The 16,264-nt window shown below is 44.2% G+C and overlaps 1 protein-coding gene across 2 annotated transcripts in view; it reads left to right on the top strand.

Moving 5' to 3' along the window:
- Positions 1-1,214: 1,214 nt before the first annotated feature.
- SHLD1 (shieldin complex subunit 1) overlaps positions 1,215-16,264 on the top strand; it is a 51,566-nt gene continuing 36,516 nt past the window's right edge. For both annotated transcript variants that reach the window (XM_060257929.1, XM_060257921.1), the window contains exons 1-2: positions 1,215-1,271; positions 10,223-10,417. In XM_060257929.1, the coding sequence (XP_060113912.1) occupies positions 10,228-10,417 (190 nt within the window). In that variant the 5' untranslated portion in view covers positions 1,215-1,271; positions 10,223-10,227. The remainder of the gene's footprint in view (positions 1,272-10,222; positions 10,418-16,264) is intronic.

Here is a 16,264-nt window from a genome sequence, read left to right as displayed (position 1 = left end):
CGCACACTGAATGGGACTGGATGGGAGACACGCTTCTGGGTAGCAGTCTTGGGGAACAGGTGGACTGTAAGCTAAATATGAGCAGTCAGTGTGATGCAACAGCAAAAAAGGCTAATGCAGTCTTGGGGTGTATCAACAGAGGTACAACATCCAAATCACAAGAACGAATAGTCCTACTATAACTGCATTGATCAGGCTGCACCTGGAGTACTATGTGCAGTTCTGGAGGCCTCACTTCAAAAAGGATGTGGACAAAATGGAGCAGATGCAGTAGAAATGTGGAATTCACTGCCAGAGGATGTAGTGATGGCCACAAGAATAAACAGCTTTAAAAGGGGACTGATACAATGCCACAGAATCCACCCTTTAAAGCAGCCATTTTCTCCAGGGAAGCTGAACTCTGCCAGCTGGAGATTATGTAAAAGTGGGAGATCTCCAGGCCCTACCTGGAGACTGGCAACCCTAGGAACTACAGGGGAGGAGCTGTGGGTCAGAGGAAAGCATCTGCTTTCCATGATGTAGAAGGTTCCAGGTTCAGCCCCTGGCATCTCCAGTTAAAAGGGTCATATTGGTCAGACTTCTTACGAGTGTTTCAAGAATTTCAGAAGCCTCATGGAGTGACATCCTAAAGACTAACAGAATTGTTATCCAGCATAAGTTTAGAGTCTACTTTTTCACATGCTATGAGTGGATCCTAGAAAGTCATTTTATGTAGGAGTATGAGGAGGGAAAGTGATAATGGTGTAAAATTCATATCAATAAAAATACACTCATTGAGTAGTGTAAGCCACGCATAGTGGATGGGGAGTCCCAGAGTTTGCTAAAATCATTTATACACTTACAAAGCAAAAATTTCAAGACCTGTTTCAATTTCAGTCTCTTCTCCCTCCCGCCTTCTCTGCTTGCCCTGAACCAAAATGGCTGTAATGTCTTCGGCTTCATCCAGGTTAATCGAGTTAGCAAGAAAGCAAGGTATTCCTATCTTCCACGGCATACACAAACTCCTACCCCCATTTTGAAAAGAAACCTGGGAACTTTTTTCTTTGGTTTTCCTTTGAGGAGAATATAATGCTGGCAGATCATTTGCGGTTGCGACGATTTTTATACTGCCTCCAGTGAACAGCGATCAACTTTCCCTCCTCTAAGTCAAAGCTTCAGACATTACCAGGAAATCCGGTTTGCAAGCAAAAAGCATATCTGTGAATTCCGAGAGTCTCGACCAAAGCTTCCGGGCCAGCGCGGAGGCACAGAATGAGAGAGTGATCGTTTAGGTAAAGTTGTGAGTCGCGTCTGCGAAGAAGAGAATGTCATGCGGTGTGTGGGGGGGGGAATCTCTTGTTACTTTCTGGAATCTTTACTGGAATTTTGCAGGATTTCTCGTTTTCAGTGGCACATCCTGAGTTACAAACACGCAGGAAAGAACTGGGTTTGGAAAGAGGGTGCAGTGTTGCTGGGTTTCTAGTAGATCTTCCCAAGGAAAACAGCCAAGGTTGGGTTGCCATCCTCCAGGCGGGGCCGAGAGAGCTCGTGGAGATGTCTCTAGCCTACAATACCTCTGGAGAAAATAGCTCCAGCCTATATCTCCAGCCTACAAGAGCTCAATTCCTCTGGAGAACATAGCTCTATGGGATTAGACTCAACCGAGGTCCCTCCCCTCCCCAAACTCCGCCCCGCTGCACACCCAAAATCTCCAGGAATATTCCCATCCAGATTTGGCAACCCTACTATTTACTGTTTTTATTAAAAACCCTCTGAAATTTTGCCTTAACATAGATCAGTATAGAATCATAGAGTTGGAAGGGACCTCCAGGGTCATCTAGTCCAACCCCTATGTCTGCATCTCAGCAGATGGGGTGTGCTGGGTGCGTGTAAAGTGAGAGAATAGCAATTTGTTGGCATAACCTGCTGATCTCTAACAGAAGGGGAATCTTAGTGTTGTAATGTTCCTTATTATTTTCAGAAAGACTGCATCTGTGCATGATGATGGTTGTGCTCCCCCCCTCCTCTGTATTAGAGCAATCCTTAGACATGAACACGTTGAATCAGGCCAATGGCCCATCCAGTCCAACACTGTGTCACACAGTGGCCAAAAAAAACCCAGGTACCATCACATGGATTACCTTGTCTAGGCAAGAAAATCAAGTTGCATGTTATTACAATAGTGCAATATAAACATGTTTTGCAATCATATCTGTAAATATCATTTTCAAATGGATTATTTTGTCCAGACAGGAGAATCATGTACATTATTGCAATCACACAATATAAGTAGCATTTGCAAATGGATTACGTGTCCTCACAGGAAAATCAAGTTGCACATTATTGCAGCAGCACAGTGTAAATACCATTTCCAGTCATTTATAAATGCCATTTGCAAATGGATTATCTTCACAGAAAAATCAAGTTGCGCATCATTGCTGTAGCACAGTGTAAACTGTTAATAAATAGATCCAAGTAGGCAGCCGTGTTGGTCTGAAGTAGTAGAACAAAATAGGAGTCGATTGCACCTTTAAGACCAACTTAGTTTTATTCAGAATTTTAATCAGAATAGATACAGTGTTGGAGACAAAGACCATTTGGAAATGCTTTTTTCTGATTTTTCCCCTTCTCTGGCAAAAAAAAATTAAGGTTTTTTTTTTTAAATGAGGAATTATTCCTCAGTGAGTAAGGATGGGGAGGTGGGGGTGAGAGATGAGTTATTTTGGGAAACTGGAAGACTGACTATACTAGGAATTCCCAGTGTGGTGCCTGTGGGCACCATTGCTGATACCTTTCCTGGTAGCCTGCCAGGTGGTTTTAGAAAGTAGGCAAAGCCAATAGGGCTTTTACCCAATAGGGCTTCTTATAGGTCACTGGATATCTGATCAGCTGTGCAGATTTTTCAAAAAGTTGCTTTTTTATTTTATTATTTTATCAGATTTATATCCCACCCTTCCCTGGCTGGCTCAGGGCGGCTAACAACAGCAAATTAACCATATAAAACATTAAAAACAGATTACACAATAAAATCAACCAATTCAGTTTACAATCATTTAAGACCAAGATGTGCGTTTCTAATTGCTCTGAATGATGTTGCTTCACTTATGGTGGTTCAGTGGGATTATTGGTGCTGTAGGGTAATAGCTACCTCCCTTCAGCCTCTAAAGGCAAGTTTACATAACTCGGTGTTACAGGCCCTGCGGAACTGTGGCAGGTCCCGCAGGTCCCTGATGTTTTCAGGTAAGGCATTCCACAGAGCCGGAGCTATTACTGAGAACGCTCTGGCTCTGGTGGTAGACAGTCAAGTGTCTTTCGGTCCAGAGATCTTGAGGAGATTTTGGGACCCCACCACAGCACAGGGCTCTTCACTGTGCGACTGACAGTCAGCTATGATAGCCATTTTGTGACTGGTTCCACCTTCTTTGGCAGTCATTTTAAGGCACATTTTATGGTTGCGCCCACCAGCTTGTGTCAGAATTCCAGTGGTGTCCACTGGCTCAAAAAAGGTTGGGGACTCCTGAGCTATACAAAGTGTGGAGGCTAAAGTGTCTCTGGTGCTGATTGAGGATAGAAATCACAGAAACTGATGTGAGGCAGCAGCATAGGGGAAGTGATTAAGCACTATGGTGTATGTGTGTACACATATATGTTCTTTCAAGGATGTATGGTGAAAAGCCTGATGCAAGGTTGCACTAAATCAATAGTGGAACTGTAAAGTACTGGGATTGGCGCAGTAAGAGACCAGAGTCGGAGAGTGATTTCAGCAAGCTTTACTTCAGGAACACAGACTGAGCTCTATTCAAACTTCCCGCTCCTTTATACAATTCTTGCCCCCTTCTGATTGGTCCTTAACTATGTACATGGATTGGCTATTTACAGGGCCCTAAGGGCCTATCAGGGTACAGTATGAGCCTAGATGTTGATTGGCTACTTATGTTTCAATCCTTCCCCTGATTGGGCACGCTTAGGCCTTCTCTGGAACCCTGGTGTGGAGTACAAGCTTTGGCTTGTTCAGCTTCCCTCCAAAAGTAACAGTTCCCTCCAAAAGTAACAGTTCTCCCATTTGAGCCTAGGACACAACAGGAACAGTTGTCATTATGGTCATTAGTAGAGGAAATTTCAAAATGCCACAGACATACACGACTTTGGAAAACAAAAGGTTAATGGTCTTACATTTCCTGTTCCAGCCTGAAATTTCTTCCAACAGTTATGTAGACTTTATTACTGTGCTTCTAGCAACAATGAATTGTTGTTGTTGTTGTTAATATTAACAACCCTGTAAATTAGACTAAGCTATGACTACAAGATTGACTCAGGATCACCTGCAGAGCTTTTTTTTAAATATATATAGAGTAAGGAAGGATTTGAATCTGGCTCTCCCCTTACTTCTAGCTTGATTCTCCAATCACCACACAGGTTTTATCTAGCTTGTAAATACATTACAACTTGAATTACTTTTTTTAGTAGACATGTTTAAATCTTGGTTATGGCTTCTATGAAGAGATACTCCAGTTTAAGCCCATTGCATAGGAATGTACCATAGAAGAATCAATAATTGTATTAAATTGTGTTACTGGGCAGCTACATGCAACCTTTTGGCTGTGTATCTTTAATTTCTTTTCTTTGGTAAAACAGCTGACAGCTGTGTATTTGGGCCCATGGGCTTTGATGCTTGACATCTTTTAGGCTTGGAGCCAGGGTAACTAGATGTGGGGGGAGGTATTTGTGAATTTCCTGTATTTTGCAGGAGGTTGGACTAGATGACCCTGGATATCCCTCCAGCTATATGATCTTGGCTGGACATCCCCAATATGAGGCCCCACATCACCTTGTGCTGGTATCCACCAAGTGTTTTTAAAATGTTGGTGAGGCCAAGTGGGACTTCTGATTGGCCATAATGTTGTTTTGATGGCAGTTGCCACTGAAATGTTGCTGTTTTTCTATCTCACTCTTCTTTTTCCCAGTGGATTTTTTAGAGTATTCTTCATGTTTCTGCACTTGTGTTTCTTTTTTCTCTCTCTGTGTGTGGTGCTGTCTCCTGTGGTGACCGTTTTGTGGTTGTGCCCACCACCCTGTGTCAGAATTCTAAAGATGCCCACAGGTTCAAAAAGTTTAGGGAACCCTGTTCTAGGCTTTGCTTGATCCAAGTGGGATCATAAAGGAGAATGATATTATTAACCTGGTAGCTTTGTGACATGAGTAGGTTTTAGTGCAGACTTTAGAACTGAAGTGCTCTATGTGTGTCCTTTCTTTGTTGTGCATCTTGGATAATCTAGGAAGGGATTTATGCCTCAGGAAAGCTCTGCCAGTCCCACCATATCTACATTTATCTGTGTTATCTGTTTTTTGTGGGGTTATTTGTCAGATGCATTGGCCTTTTCATGTCAAAACATGCCTGTGTCAAGAGTGCAGTGTAAACAGGTGGCCTGGCTTTTCCAGAATTTGACAGCTTGGCTCGAGCTGCAAATTGGAATTGTGAAAGCCTGCTTTTGGTGGATTGTTTGCTGCTCTGAAGTGCTTTGTGGTGATGTAATTCTGACATATTCCAGAAGCTGATGGTGTTCCAACTTGATAAAGGAAAGGGCTTGTAGTTGACCTGAAACCTATCATACTTTGGAAAGGCCACACTGTTTCTAACATCATAACAGATAAGATTGACTCAATCTGTTTATTTCATTCCAAAGAGCTTAACTGGATTTCTTAGAAGGGGTAGTTGTGTGACAGGTGTCGTCAGAGCAAGTTTGTCTTTGGCAGCTGCCCAGAGGAATAGCTGTAATGTCTGTACTCTGTTTGCATGTTCTCTACGGATGAAATGTGCTGTTCCAAACAGCAGTCCCTAGTTAGATTCCCACTAAATTAGCTGCTTTGCTAATCTAAGCCAATAGTTTTTAATCCCTTTCTGTCCAAGCATGCTTTGCTGATTCATACAACCTTTATTGTGCTGGCTAGAGGTGGTTTGTTCACTGAATTGACGGATAAAAGCATGCTTTAAAAAACAACAAAGATAGTATTATTTAATTTGACACAAGAATATGGCTTCTGCAAAGTTTTTAAGGGGTGAAGCAGGATTAGAGTTTAAGAAGGTATCAAAACCAGATCTCTTTTAGTGGGTTGATTAACTGGTTATTTTGGAGATTTGTGATTTGCCTTTCTACCATTTATTTTATTTCTTCAAATTTATATTCCACCCTCCCCGGAAGCAGGCTCAGGGCAGATTACAAGAGCAATTCAACAATAGCAATTAAAACAGGTATTCCACCTCACAATCTGAAGCCTAAATTTGCATGTTCTTGCTGTGTTGTTAGTTATTAAGCAGAACTATTAGCATGTGATTAAATCATATTGCTGAGCAGCTAAAATGCAACCTTTTGGCTGTGAATCTTTAATTTCCTTTCTTGGAAAAACAGCTGACAGAAAAACAGCTAATGTGAGCGGAGCTCTGTTTGTAGAGTGAGTCATTCCTGCATCCCTCTTTTTTCTGAAGTCCTCTCTACCACCTAAAAAGCTGATTAGAAAGGCAAAGATGATGCAGATTTTGTGGCAAAGATGTTCAAGAGTTGAACTTGCTACATTTTACTGTTTTGAACAGACCTGAGCTATCACTGGGTCTGTTCAGTTTGGTGCCAAATAACTTGAATGCCTGAAAAGGTTGTACTGGGAGTTTTGCAGAGTTGCACATACGCAAAAACACTGCTGATCTGGGTTTGCACTGGGTTTTTTGCACAACTGCCCGTGTGCAAAATCACTGTTGATCCTAACAGATGGCAACCATTAATGTCTTTGAGGTAACCATTAATGTCTCTGGCAGCCATTAATAGCTTAGATGAACACAATGGTAGGATTTTTTTAAAAACCCACAACTTTTATTTATTACTGATTTAGATGATACTAGGAATAAGGCCCATTGTGGGGGAAATTACAATGGACTCTAGAAAGAGACTCTGCCCTCTCATCCTTGCTGTCTTTCCACCCACCCAACCAAGTGAAGGCATTCACTCCCACCCACCCTTGTTGTCTTTCCAACCACAAACCCCCTCCAACTACCACCCACCCCACAACCACCTTTTCCTCTCAACCACCTTTTCCCTGCACCCTTAACATGTCACTACTCTCCTGACCTGTGACATTCACTCACACCACCTTTGCTGTCTTCCCGCCCACCCACCAATCCTTGGCCTTTGCTACCCCCCCCCCCTTGATGTCTTCCCAACAACCTTATAGCTGAAACAGATGCTGGCTCCCCTTCCCCCCGCATGTGTGTTTGTGTGTCCCTGTGTCTCTGGTAGCTCAAAGGCCTGAAAGAGGACCAGAATGGAGGTAAGGAAGAATAATTATGGGGAGTGCAGAGGGGCATGACAACGGTCACACAGACGCTGAAGATCAGCATTCCTTTTGTTACAATGCATTTTTGCCACCTTTGCAGCGTTTAGCATCAGCGTGAGCTTGTGGCATGTTCCAGGGGCTTTATGCCTGGATTGGTTGTGTTATGGTATACCATATAGCAGGGGCGGCCAACGGTAGCTCTCCAGATGTTTTTTGCCTACAACTCCCATCAGCCCCAGCCATTGGCCACGTTGACTGGGGCTGATGGGAGTTGTAGGCAAAAAACATCTGGAGAGCTACTGTTGGCCACCCCTGCCATATAGTATGTGGTTCAAGGTGGCAGTTTTCTGTAGGGGAAGCAATCTGACTTCAGCTTTCCATCTCCCCGCCCCCACCCCAGCCTCTACCTCGGAAAAGTACAGTCTTTCTTCACAATGTGGACCAAAACAGGAAGGAAGCTACCTCAGCAGGGTATAATGACACAGACTCCACCCTGCAAAGCAGCTGTTTTCTCCAAGGGAGCTGATCTTTGCTATCTGGAGAGCAGCTGTAATTCTGAGTGATTTCCAGCCCTCACCTGGAGATTGGGAACAATGGTTCCCCAGGAGGAAATAGCTGGTTTGGTGGGTGGAGTCTATAACATTGTAACTGTCTGAGACCCCGCCCCTCCTCAAACCCCACCAGGCTCCACCCCTCAAATCTCCAGGAATTTCCCAACCCAGATCTGGCAACCTTATCTCCTTCCCAGCAGCAGTAGCAAGCAGCCAGGCAGAGGGTAGCCAACCTCCAGGTGGAGCTTGAAGATCTCCTGGGATCACAATTGAACTCCAGACAACAGATCTCTCGCCCCCTGGAGAAAATAACTGCTTTGGAGAGTGGACTCTATGGCATTCTATTCACCTGAGGCCTCTCCCTTTACTGACAGAAGCAACCTTGGTTGCCTAGTAACAGCCTTTGGCTAGTAGTTCCCCAGTGGCCCAATCCTCATTTGTATTGAGGCGAGGCTGAGGGAAGAAGGGACAGAGGGAGTGATGGAGAAGAGGCCATTGTTGCTGAGGAAATGCTCCTGATGGGATCAGGAGCTGCCTAGTCACATTAAGGCAGTGGTGGCAGCTCCCTGGCTATTCCAGCAGCCTTCAGAGGCTGCGTGTTCTGGGAGGCTGTCTGTGCCATTGATGGGGCAGCAGAGGTCTGTTGCTGGCGACGTTTTTTGTGTGGTTGGTTAACAGAGAGAACACAGAGAAGAGCTGGAGATTGTCTCTGAGGTACGACTGTTTGGTGGTTTATTCAACATCCCCAGGCCTAGGCGGGAGCAGGGGAGTCAGCCAATGAGAGGCCAGAGATGCTGACTGAGCCTTGATGGACCCAGTGGTTTATGGAGTGCACCCCTCAGCCAATGGGAGACCTGGATTTGGCCACCCCACAAGGCTTTTATTTATAGAGAGGATCATAGAGCTTTTACCTTATCCCATTTTAACGTTCTCCCATCTGCCCTTCTTGAAGGGTGTCATGATCCTAGTCCTAGCGTAGCCTTCAAGCTCCAGGGAAGCTTGTGTTAGAGTAGTAACCAGGCCTAGATTTCCCAGGCTTCTTTCTGTCCCTCTGATTAGGTGGGCAGCAGTTTTGGAGGGAAAACTTGCCCAGAGGGAGAGAGGAAAGTATTAGAAGGCTAGCTACAGACAGGGAAGTGTTTTCTTTGGAAAGGCTGGGCTGGAACAAGGGTGCAGCAGGAAGAGATCCTCATGCAAGGACGTGGTCAGTCTGTTGGCATTAGAGGAAGGGAACATTTAGTTAGTCATATCAGGGCTGTTATTTTTTTGCATCACCTTTACTGTTTCTATCTTTCACTGTTGCTCTAATAATGAAAACCACTTCTTGTTACTGTTATACTGCCTGAGTCCTCACATCTCTTCAGTCATGGTTAAAAGGTACTTGCTAAGAAGGAAGATACAGGGGTTGGATGGGTGCTCTGGGCCCTCCCAGACAGACCCTTACCAGAGGGGTGGCAGCCAGTAGAAGGCCCTTCCTGGTCCCCTGCCAGTGTGACAAAGGAAGAGATGTATATACCCCATTTGCACAACGTCTCTGTCCTTGTCAGTCTGGTATCGCTCCAATTATATCCAAATACTTAGGCAGATCCAATTATTTTTATGTTTCTGTTCTTCTTGCTGACTGTTTTAATGAAACCACCTTTAAGGGACAAGGTTTTGCATACTGGCATGCTTAATAAGGAAACAATTGGTTTAGTATTTTAATAATGTTATTATTAATTGTAGGAAGTCTATTGAATCCAATGTACAGCACACATGGTTGTTGTTTTTATTAGCTGATCATGGATCGTGATTTTGGAGTGATTGGACTGTATATTTCAGCAATTGCTTGCCGAGCAGAACAGTGGCAAAACAAGGACAGGGGAAGTAGAACTGCAGAAGTTTGTTATTCTGTATAGGAATGCACGTGTTGAAAAGCCAGTTGCAGTACTGTTAGGAAGGAATAGTCAAACCCATCTGCCGAACAGCCACCAACCAATCAACCAACAGCCCATCAAAAATTGGCTCCCTGTTTGCGACTGGTGAACAAGACATGAGCTGAACTTGTGAACATACTTACATGAAGGTTGGAGGGATGTTGGGCACAGCACAGAATGCAGTTCAGCTCAGATGGAACCACCTCTTCTGCTCACACAAGGCCCCCTCTGGTCTGGCTCATAGTTCTGTTTTCAGTCATGCGTGTGAGAGAGGTTAAGTTTTGATGAACATACCAGAGGTTTGCAGGATTTTATCACCCCTCTTGCCAAACAGAATTAATCTGTGTTGCATTACACTCTGCCATTTTGGTTTTGCTATAGATATCAGCTTTGTTGAAAAAATATTTGCAATTCATTGATGTTTCTTTGCCATATGTTCTCTTTGCCACAAAGGTATTATGGAAGGAAGTCACCAGCCAGAAGTTACCAGTCAGAAGAGTTACCAGACAGAAGAGAGCAGCTTGCTGGACATATCATGTACTATCACTGAAAAAAGTTTTCTGGTGCATCCCAGCACTGAGAGAAACAGTGATTGTTCCTGTTCAGTAAATGCGTTTGTTTCACCAGCATCCACCATGGTGGACACGGGTAAAGTACCACAGTTGTTATTACTTTCATTGGGTTTTCTTTCAGATAGGGCAAGCAGGGAGGAATAGCTTATGTCTTCAGTTCTAGATAAGATGTTCTAAGACCACGCAGGACTTAGATGTACTCACTTATACATGAACATGTGTGATTTCTTCACCTCCTGGCCCTGATTGTGATGCTATCTTGAAGCCATCTTCCGCAAACTCCTCTGTTTTGTGGAGCTGTTTGCAAAGGTATTAATTCACTGTATTCATGGATGACTGTTATTCTATTCCTCTGTTTTTTCCCCCTAATTCAAATTGTCATCTTTTTATACTGTATAGTTTAATGTTTAATTTTAAGGTTTTTAGGTTTTAATTGTCTGATTTTAGAGGTAATAACTTGCTCTGATTTTACTGTTTTATTGTTTTATTGTTGTTGTAAGCCGCCCTGAGCCACTTATGGGAAGGGCGGGATAGAAGTCACCAAATAAAATAAATAAATATCCCTGCTTAACGTCTGTTCAAACTTTTTACCATCCAGTTGTCTCCCAGCAAACTATTTTAAATTCCTTCAAGGCCAGTCAGCCTGGAGGAGAAATCCTGGTAGAGAATGCCAACCTAATAAGTGTCCTGGCTGCATAAGCAACATTTGTGTGCAAAGCTAGTGAGGCTGAGCAATACAATCCAAAGCAATTAGGTATACAATACAGGAAGAAAGTGATGCAATGTTGGAACAACCACATGCGGCTGAAACCTGATGTTCACGCAACCCTAGAACCAGAAGAGCAGGGCAGGAACACTTTCCTGACACCTATAGTTGCTTTGGTGTATCCTGAGTCAGGTTATGATCCATAAACCAAAATATTGTCCAGACTGATATGCAAAGGCAGGAGGCATCAGACTTGGCTGTCAGCCATGTTTTGGGAGACCATGGGCATGATGTTATCAGATTGGAACCTCTCTTGTGCTGCAGGTCTGATTCTTTCTTAGTTAATGGATCCTTATTCCTTTCCTCTCCCCAGATTTTGAGGCCACCAGTTGACTGAACAGGCATGCAATAGATGTGCTATTAGGAATAGCTGCTGCCACTCACTCACTCTTTTCCCTGTTACTTAGTAACAGTACTGTTTACTTGGGAAGGTGAGTGAACAAGCATTGTTGCCTATCCCTACTGTTTAGCAGAGGGAAGATAAGGTGATGCATAGAGTGAGGAAAAGAGACCAATACCCTTTGTGGAGACCATCCCCACCACTGCAATTGCCAAGACTGATGGACTCTCTCAGAGGTCCCTAAACTTTTACAGCCTGTGGATCTCTTTGGAATTTTGAGGCAGGGTGGCAGGCCCCACTACAAAATGTCTGCCACAGGATACAGAGCTAAGCACAATATGGCTGCCATAGGAGAAGACAAGTAGGGTTTCATATCCTGCCTTTCTCTACCTTAAGGAGTCTCAAAGTGACTTACAATCGCCTTCCCTTCCTCTTCCCAGAACAGGCACTTTGTGAGGTAGGTGGGACTGAGAGGTTCTGTGAATTGTGACTGGCCCAAGGTCACCCAGCAGGCTTTATGTAGAGGAGTGGAGAATTGAACCTGGTTATCCAGAATAGAGTCCTCTGTTTTTAATCACTACATCATACTGGGTCTCAGGAGGCAGGGCCATGCGCACATGCATGCACAGAAGCACATAAGATATCCAAGGAGGGGAAAGAGAGGATAAAACACTAAAAGGGAAACCTGGGGTGAGAGATAAAACACATGCACACAGGATTTGAGCAACAAGGAAAAGGGAGGATAAAAACACACAGAGAGAAAACCAGGGATAGATAAACAAAGTGAAGATTGATCCAAGCGGGCAGCTGTGTTGGTCTGAAGCAGTTGAACAAAGCAGGAGTCAAGTATCAGCTTGATCCTAGCTTTGCCGCTGTTCCCCACAGCTCCCTCTCCTCCCTACCTGATAGGCTACACTGCTCTTGCAGTCCCTGGCCTCCATTGCTTCACAGCTAATCTATAGGTCCTGGCTCCTTCGTCATTGAGCAGTTGAGAGGATCCAGGTGAAATGCTTCTTTACTTGTTTGAAGGCAGCCAATCAGTGGTCCACAATGGTGACACCTACTCTCCTGAAGTCCATGGTGGGCACCTGGAAAGGTGCCTGTGGGCACTATATAGTGGGAGTAAGCTTCAGCTGCATTCCCAGCTGCATTGCCACTCAGTTGGTCACTCAGCAAAGACTGTTACCACCATGAGGCAGCACAATGGGCTGTACCACTTCAGATTGCGTGTGTGTGTGTGTGAGTCACTTGTGTAATGTCCCTCCATGTAAAAACTCCCCTCAAATATTATTAATGTCTCCTTATTTAAAAATTCCCTGGAAAGAAGAATAGTTGGTTTTTATACCCCACTTTTCTCTACCTTAAGGAGTCTCTACGTGACTTACTTTCACCTTCCCTTCCTCATTCCACAATAGGCAACTTGGGAGATAGGTGGAGCTGAGAGAAAGACTAGTCCAAGGTCACCCAGCAGGCATCATGTAGAGGAGGAGTGGGGAATCAAACCTGGTTCTCCATATACTCTTAACCCGTATGCCCCGCTGGCTTGGTGGGGGGGGGGGAGTTAGCTAATTAGGAAGAACAGATCTAATTGATTACCCCCTATCATCACTATGCTTTTCCTTGTACTTGTACTTAGCTCTTCTTCAACTGGGTACCATTGCTCCAAAGAAGGTGCTCAAATCCATTTTTTTTTATTCTGTAGAACTTAGAGACAGCAGTGGCAAACCACCTCTGAACGCCTCTTGCCTTGATACTCCCTTGGGATTGCCATAAGTCAGTTGTGACTTGAAGGGGGGGAGAACTTTAGGATGGGTGGACTGTAGAATTACACAACACTGCCTCATGTGATGCTGGTGCTTTTCCTTTTCCCTCAGAGGCATGTTGATGCAGGGCCAATAAAAGATCAGGATTGCCCTCAATTGTGTCTGTCATAATGGAGGCACTGTGTGTTCTGTTTGTTATCCTGGGCTAGATGAGATGTTGCTGCCTCTGAAAGTAAAAATTTCTTTTTCATTTTCCCTGATTATAGTCTTCTTGTTAAGTTGCACAGTAGTTATTCTCCCCCACCTCCTCACAATATAATCAAAATTCAGTGGGGGGATTGTTGCCTGGCCTTACACTAAATGTTCCTTTTGTAACCTTATCTCAGCGGCTGTGCCTCTCACTTCCAATGCTTTGTGGCCTTGTAGTTATTTTATATTCCAGCTTTTATGAGTTTCTGCTCATAGTGTACAGTTAAAGGTAATTATGCACAATATGAAACTCCTACACACATAAAGGCTTTATTACATTATAATTGTGCACATGTGTAAATTGCAGTATGCACATGTAGTGGGAAACTGTGGTTGCTGGTTTTCAAGTAGGTGGACACTCAGCAACGGAGATGGGTTTAAGTTCATTCCCATCAAGGGGAGAAGTTGTTTTCTCTCAGTTTAGCTTACCTCACAGGGTCATTGCAAGGATAAAATGGGGGAGGAAAGAACCAAGCACACTGTTTTTTGGAAGAAGGGTAGGATAAAAATGTAATCTATTATCTATGTCCACGATAATTAGGAGTTGGAGACCCAACAGTGACTGAGAGCACGAGATAGGAGCCTGAAATCATTGGTTCGTATTTCAGTGTGGCCATGAATTTGCTGCCAGTCACCAGGGGTGGAAATTGCTGTCAAGTTGCAGTTGACTTATGGCAAGCCCCACAGGGTTTTCAAGGAGGTTGTTTGCATCGCCTGCCTCTGCATTGCCTTTGGGGTCTTAGTGGACCATACGCTGAACATGAGTCAATAGTGTGATGTGGTAGCTAAAAAGGCAAATGCAATTTTGAGCTGTATCAACAGAAGTATAATGTCCAGATCATGTGAAGTGATGGTATCGCTTTACTCTGCTCTGGGAAGACCTCACTTGGAGTATTGTGTTCAGTTTTGGGCACCACATTTTAAGAAGGATATAGACAAGCTGGAATGGGTCCAGAGGAGGGTGACGAAGATGGTGAGGAGTCTGGAGACCAAGTCCTATGAAGAAAGGTTGAAGGAGCTGGGGATGTTTAGCCTGGAGAGGAGGAGGTGATATGATCACTTGAAGGGCTGTCATCTAGAGGAGGGTGTGGAATTGTTTTCTGTGGCTCCAGAAGGTAGGACCAGAACCAGTGGGTTGAAATTAAATCAAAAGAGTTTCTGGCTCAACATTAGGAAGAACTTCCTGACCATTAAAGCACCTCCTCAGTGGACCAGGCTTCTTTGGGAGGTGGTGGGCTCTCCATCCTTGGAGGTTTTTAAACAGAGGCTAGATGGCCATCTGACAGCAATGAAGATCTTGTGAATTTAGGGGGAGGTATCTGTGAATTTCCTGCATTGTGCAGGGGGTTGGACTAGATGACCCTGGAGATCCCTTCCAACTCTATGATTCTATGATTCTCCCTTCCAAGTACTGACCAGGACCTGCCTCTGCATTGCTGTCAAGTTGCAGCTGACTTATGGCAGCCTCCCACAGGGTTTTCAAGAAGGTGGTTTGCCATTGCCTACCTCTGCATTGCCTTCTCCCTTCCAAGTACTAACCAGGACCAAACCTGCTTAGCTTCTGAGAGCTGACAAGATTGGGCTAGCCTGAACTAACCAGATCAGGGCAGTTGTTAGCCTGCTAATATCTCAATCTCGCCCTCCCACATGTAGAGTATGTATGGTGGGCATGGGGTAAGAATGCTGGCTTGCATTGAAAGGGGTGTTAAAAATTATCAGGAAGCATTTGGGGGAAGAAAGAATCATATTAATCCTTAGAATTTATGTAGAACCAGCTGCTGATTGCCTTCCCTTTTGTAGCCAAATGACTTGTAGGACATTCCTCTATTGAAATTCTGCTTTTGCTTACTTTATATGATTCATTTTCTAGTTCTGAGGAGAAGGTAGGAAAAGAGCATTAAGGTGTTTAATCTAGACCTTTCCAGTTTGTTTTTTCCCCATCCCCTTGCATCAAGGCTATCACAGTCCACCCCAGGGCCACAGTCTCTTCACCCCGGAATGCCCTTCCCTCTTTTATCTCCTTCTATGACCACATATTGTACCCATCATCTGCTTTTCAGTCTGCATCAATGCAGTCCTAAGGAGTCATGATTACTGCAAAAAGTCCTACAGTTTCTTTGGAACAGTTAGATTTGAGTCCAGAAGCACCTTCTTGACCAACAAGATAAATATAAGGGTGTAAGCTTTTGAGAGTCAAAACTCCTTTTGTTAGACACGAGTGGGAACAGAGATCAGAGTTTTTATATACCAGTCAGAAAGGGGGAGGGTTGGTGTAAAGAATGTTTGTAAAGGATACAAAAATGCATAATGCATTCCAGTGTTTCTTTGGAATTTTTTGTTGTTCAGTCACACGGCTGAGTCCAACTCTTTGTGACCCATCGAGTCCAACTCTTTGTGACTGCATGGACCAAGTTACGCCAGGCCCTCCTGTCTTCCACCATCCTCTGAAGTCTGCTCAAATTCGTGTTAATTATATCGGTAACGCTGTCCAGCCGTGTCATCTTTTTCCATCCCGTTCTACTTTTGCCTTCTGTCTTTCCCAGCATCAAAGTCTTCTTCAGTGAGCGCTCCCTTCTCATTTGGTGGCCAAAGTATTTGAGCTTCAGCTTCAGCATCTCACCTTCCAGGGAACAGTCAGGGTTGATTTCCTTTGGGACTGACTGATTCGATCTTCTTGCAGTCCAAGGGACTCTCAGGAGTTTTCTCCAGCACCACAGCTCAAAAGCATCTATTCTTCTGCGCTCAGCCTTCCTTATGGTCCAATACTCCTGCGCTATTTGCGGGAGCTGGGAGTCATGTTCTTTT

This window comes from Heteronotia binoei, chromosome 1, assembly GCF_032191835.1.
Source record: "Heteronotia binoei isolate CCM8104 ecotype False Entrance Well chromosome 1, APGP_CSIRO_Hbin_v1, whole genome shotgun sequence".
Taxonomy (NCBI): Eukaryota; Metazoa; Chordata; class Lepidosauria; order Squamata; family Gekkonidae; genus Heteronotia; species Heteronotia binoei.
The sequence above is the reverse complement of the archived record's forward strand: the minus strand, read 5'-3'. Positions and strand labels throughout refer to the sequence as shown.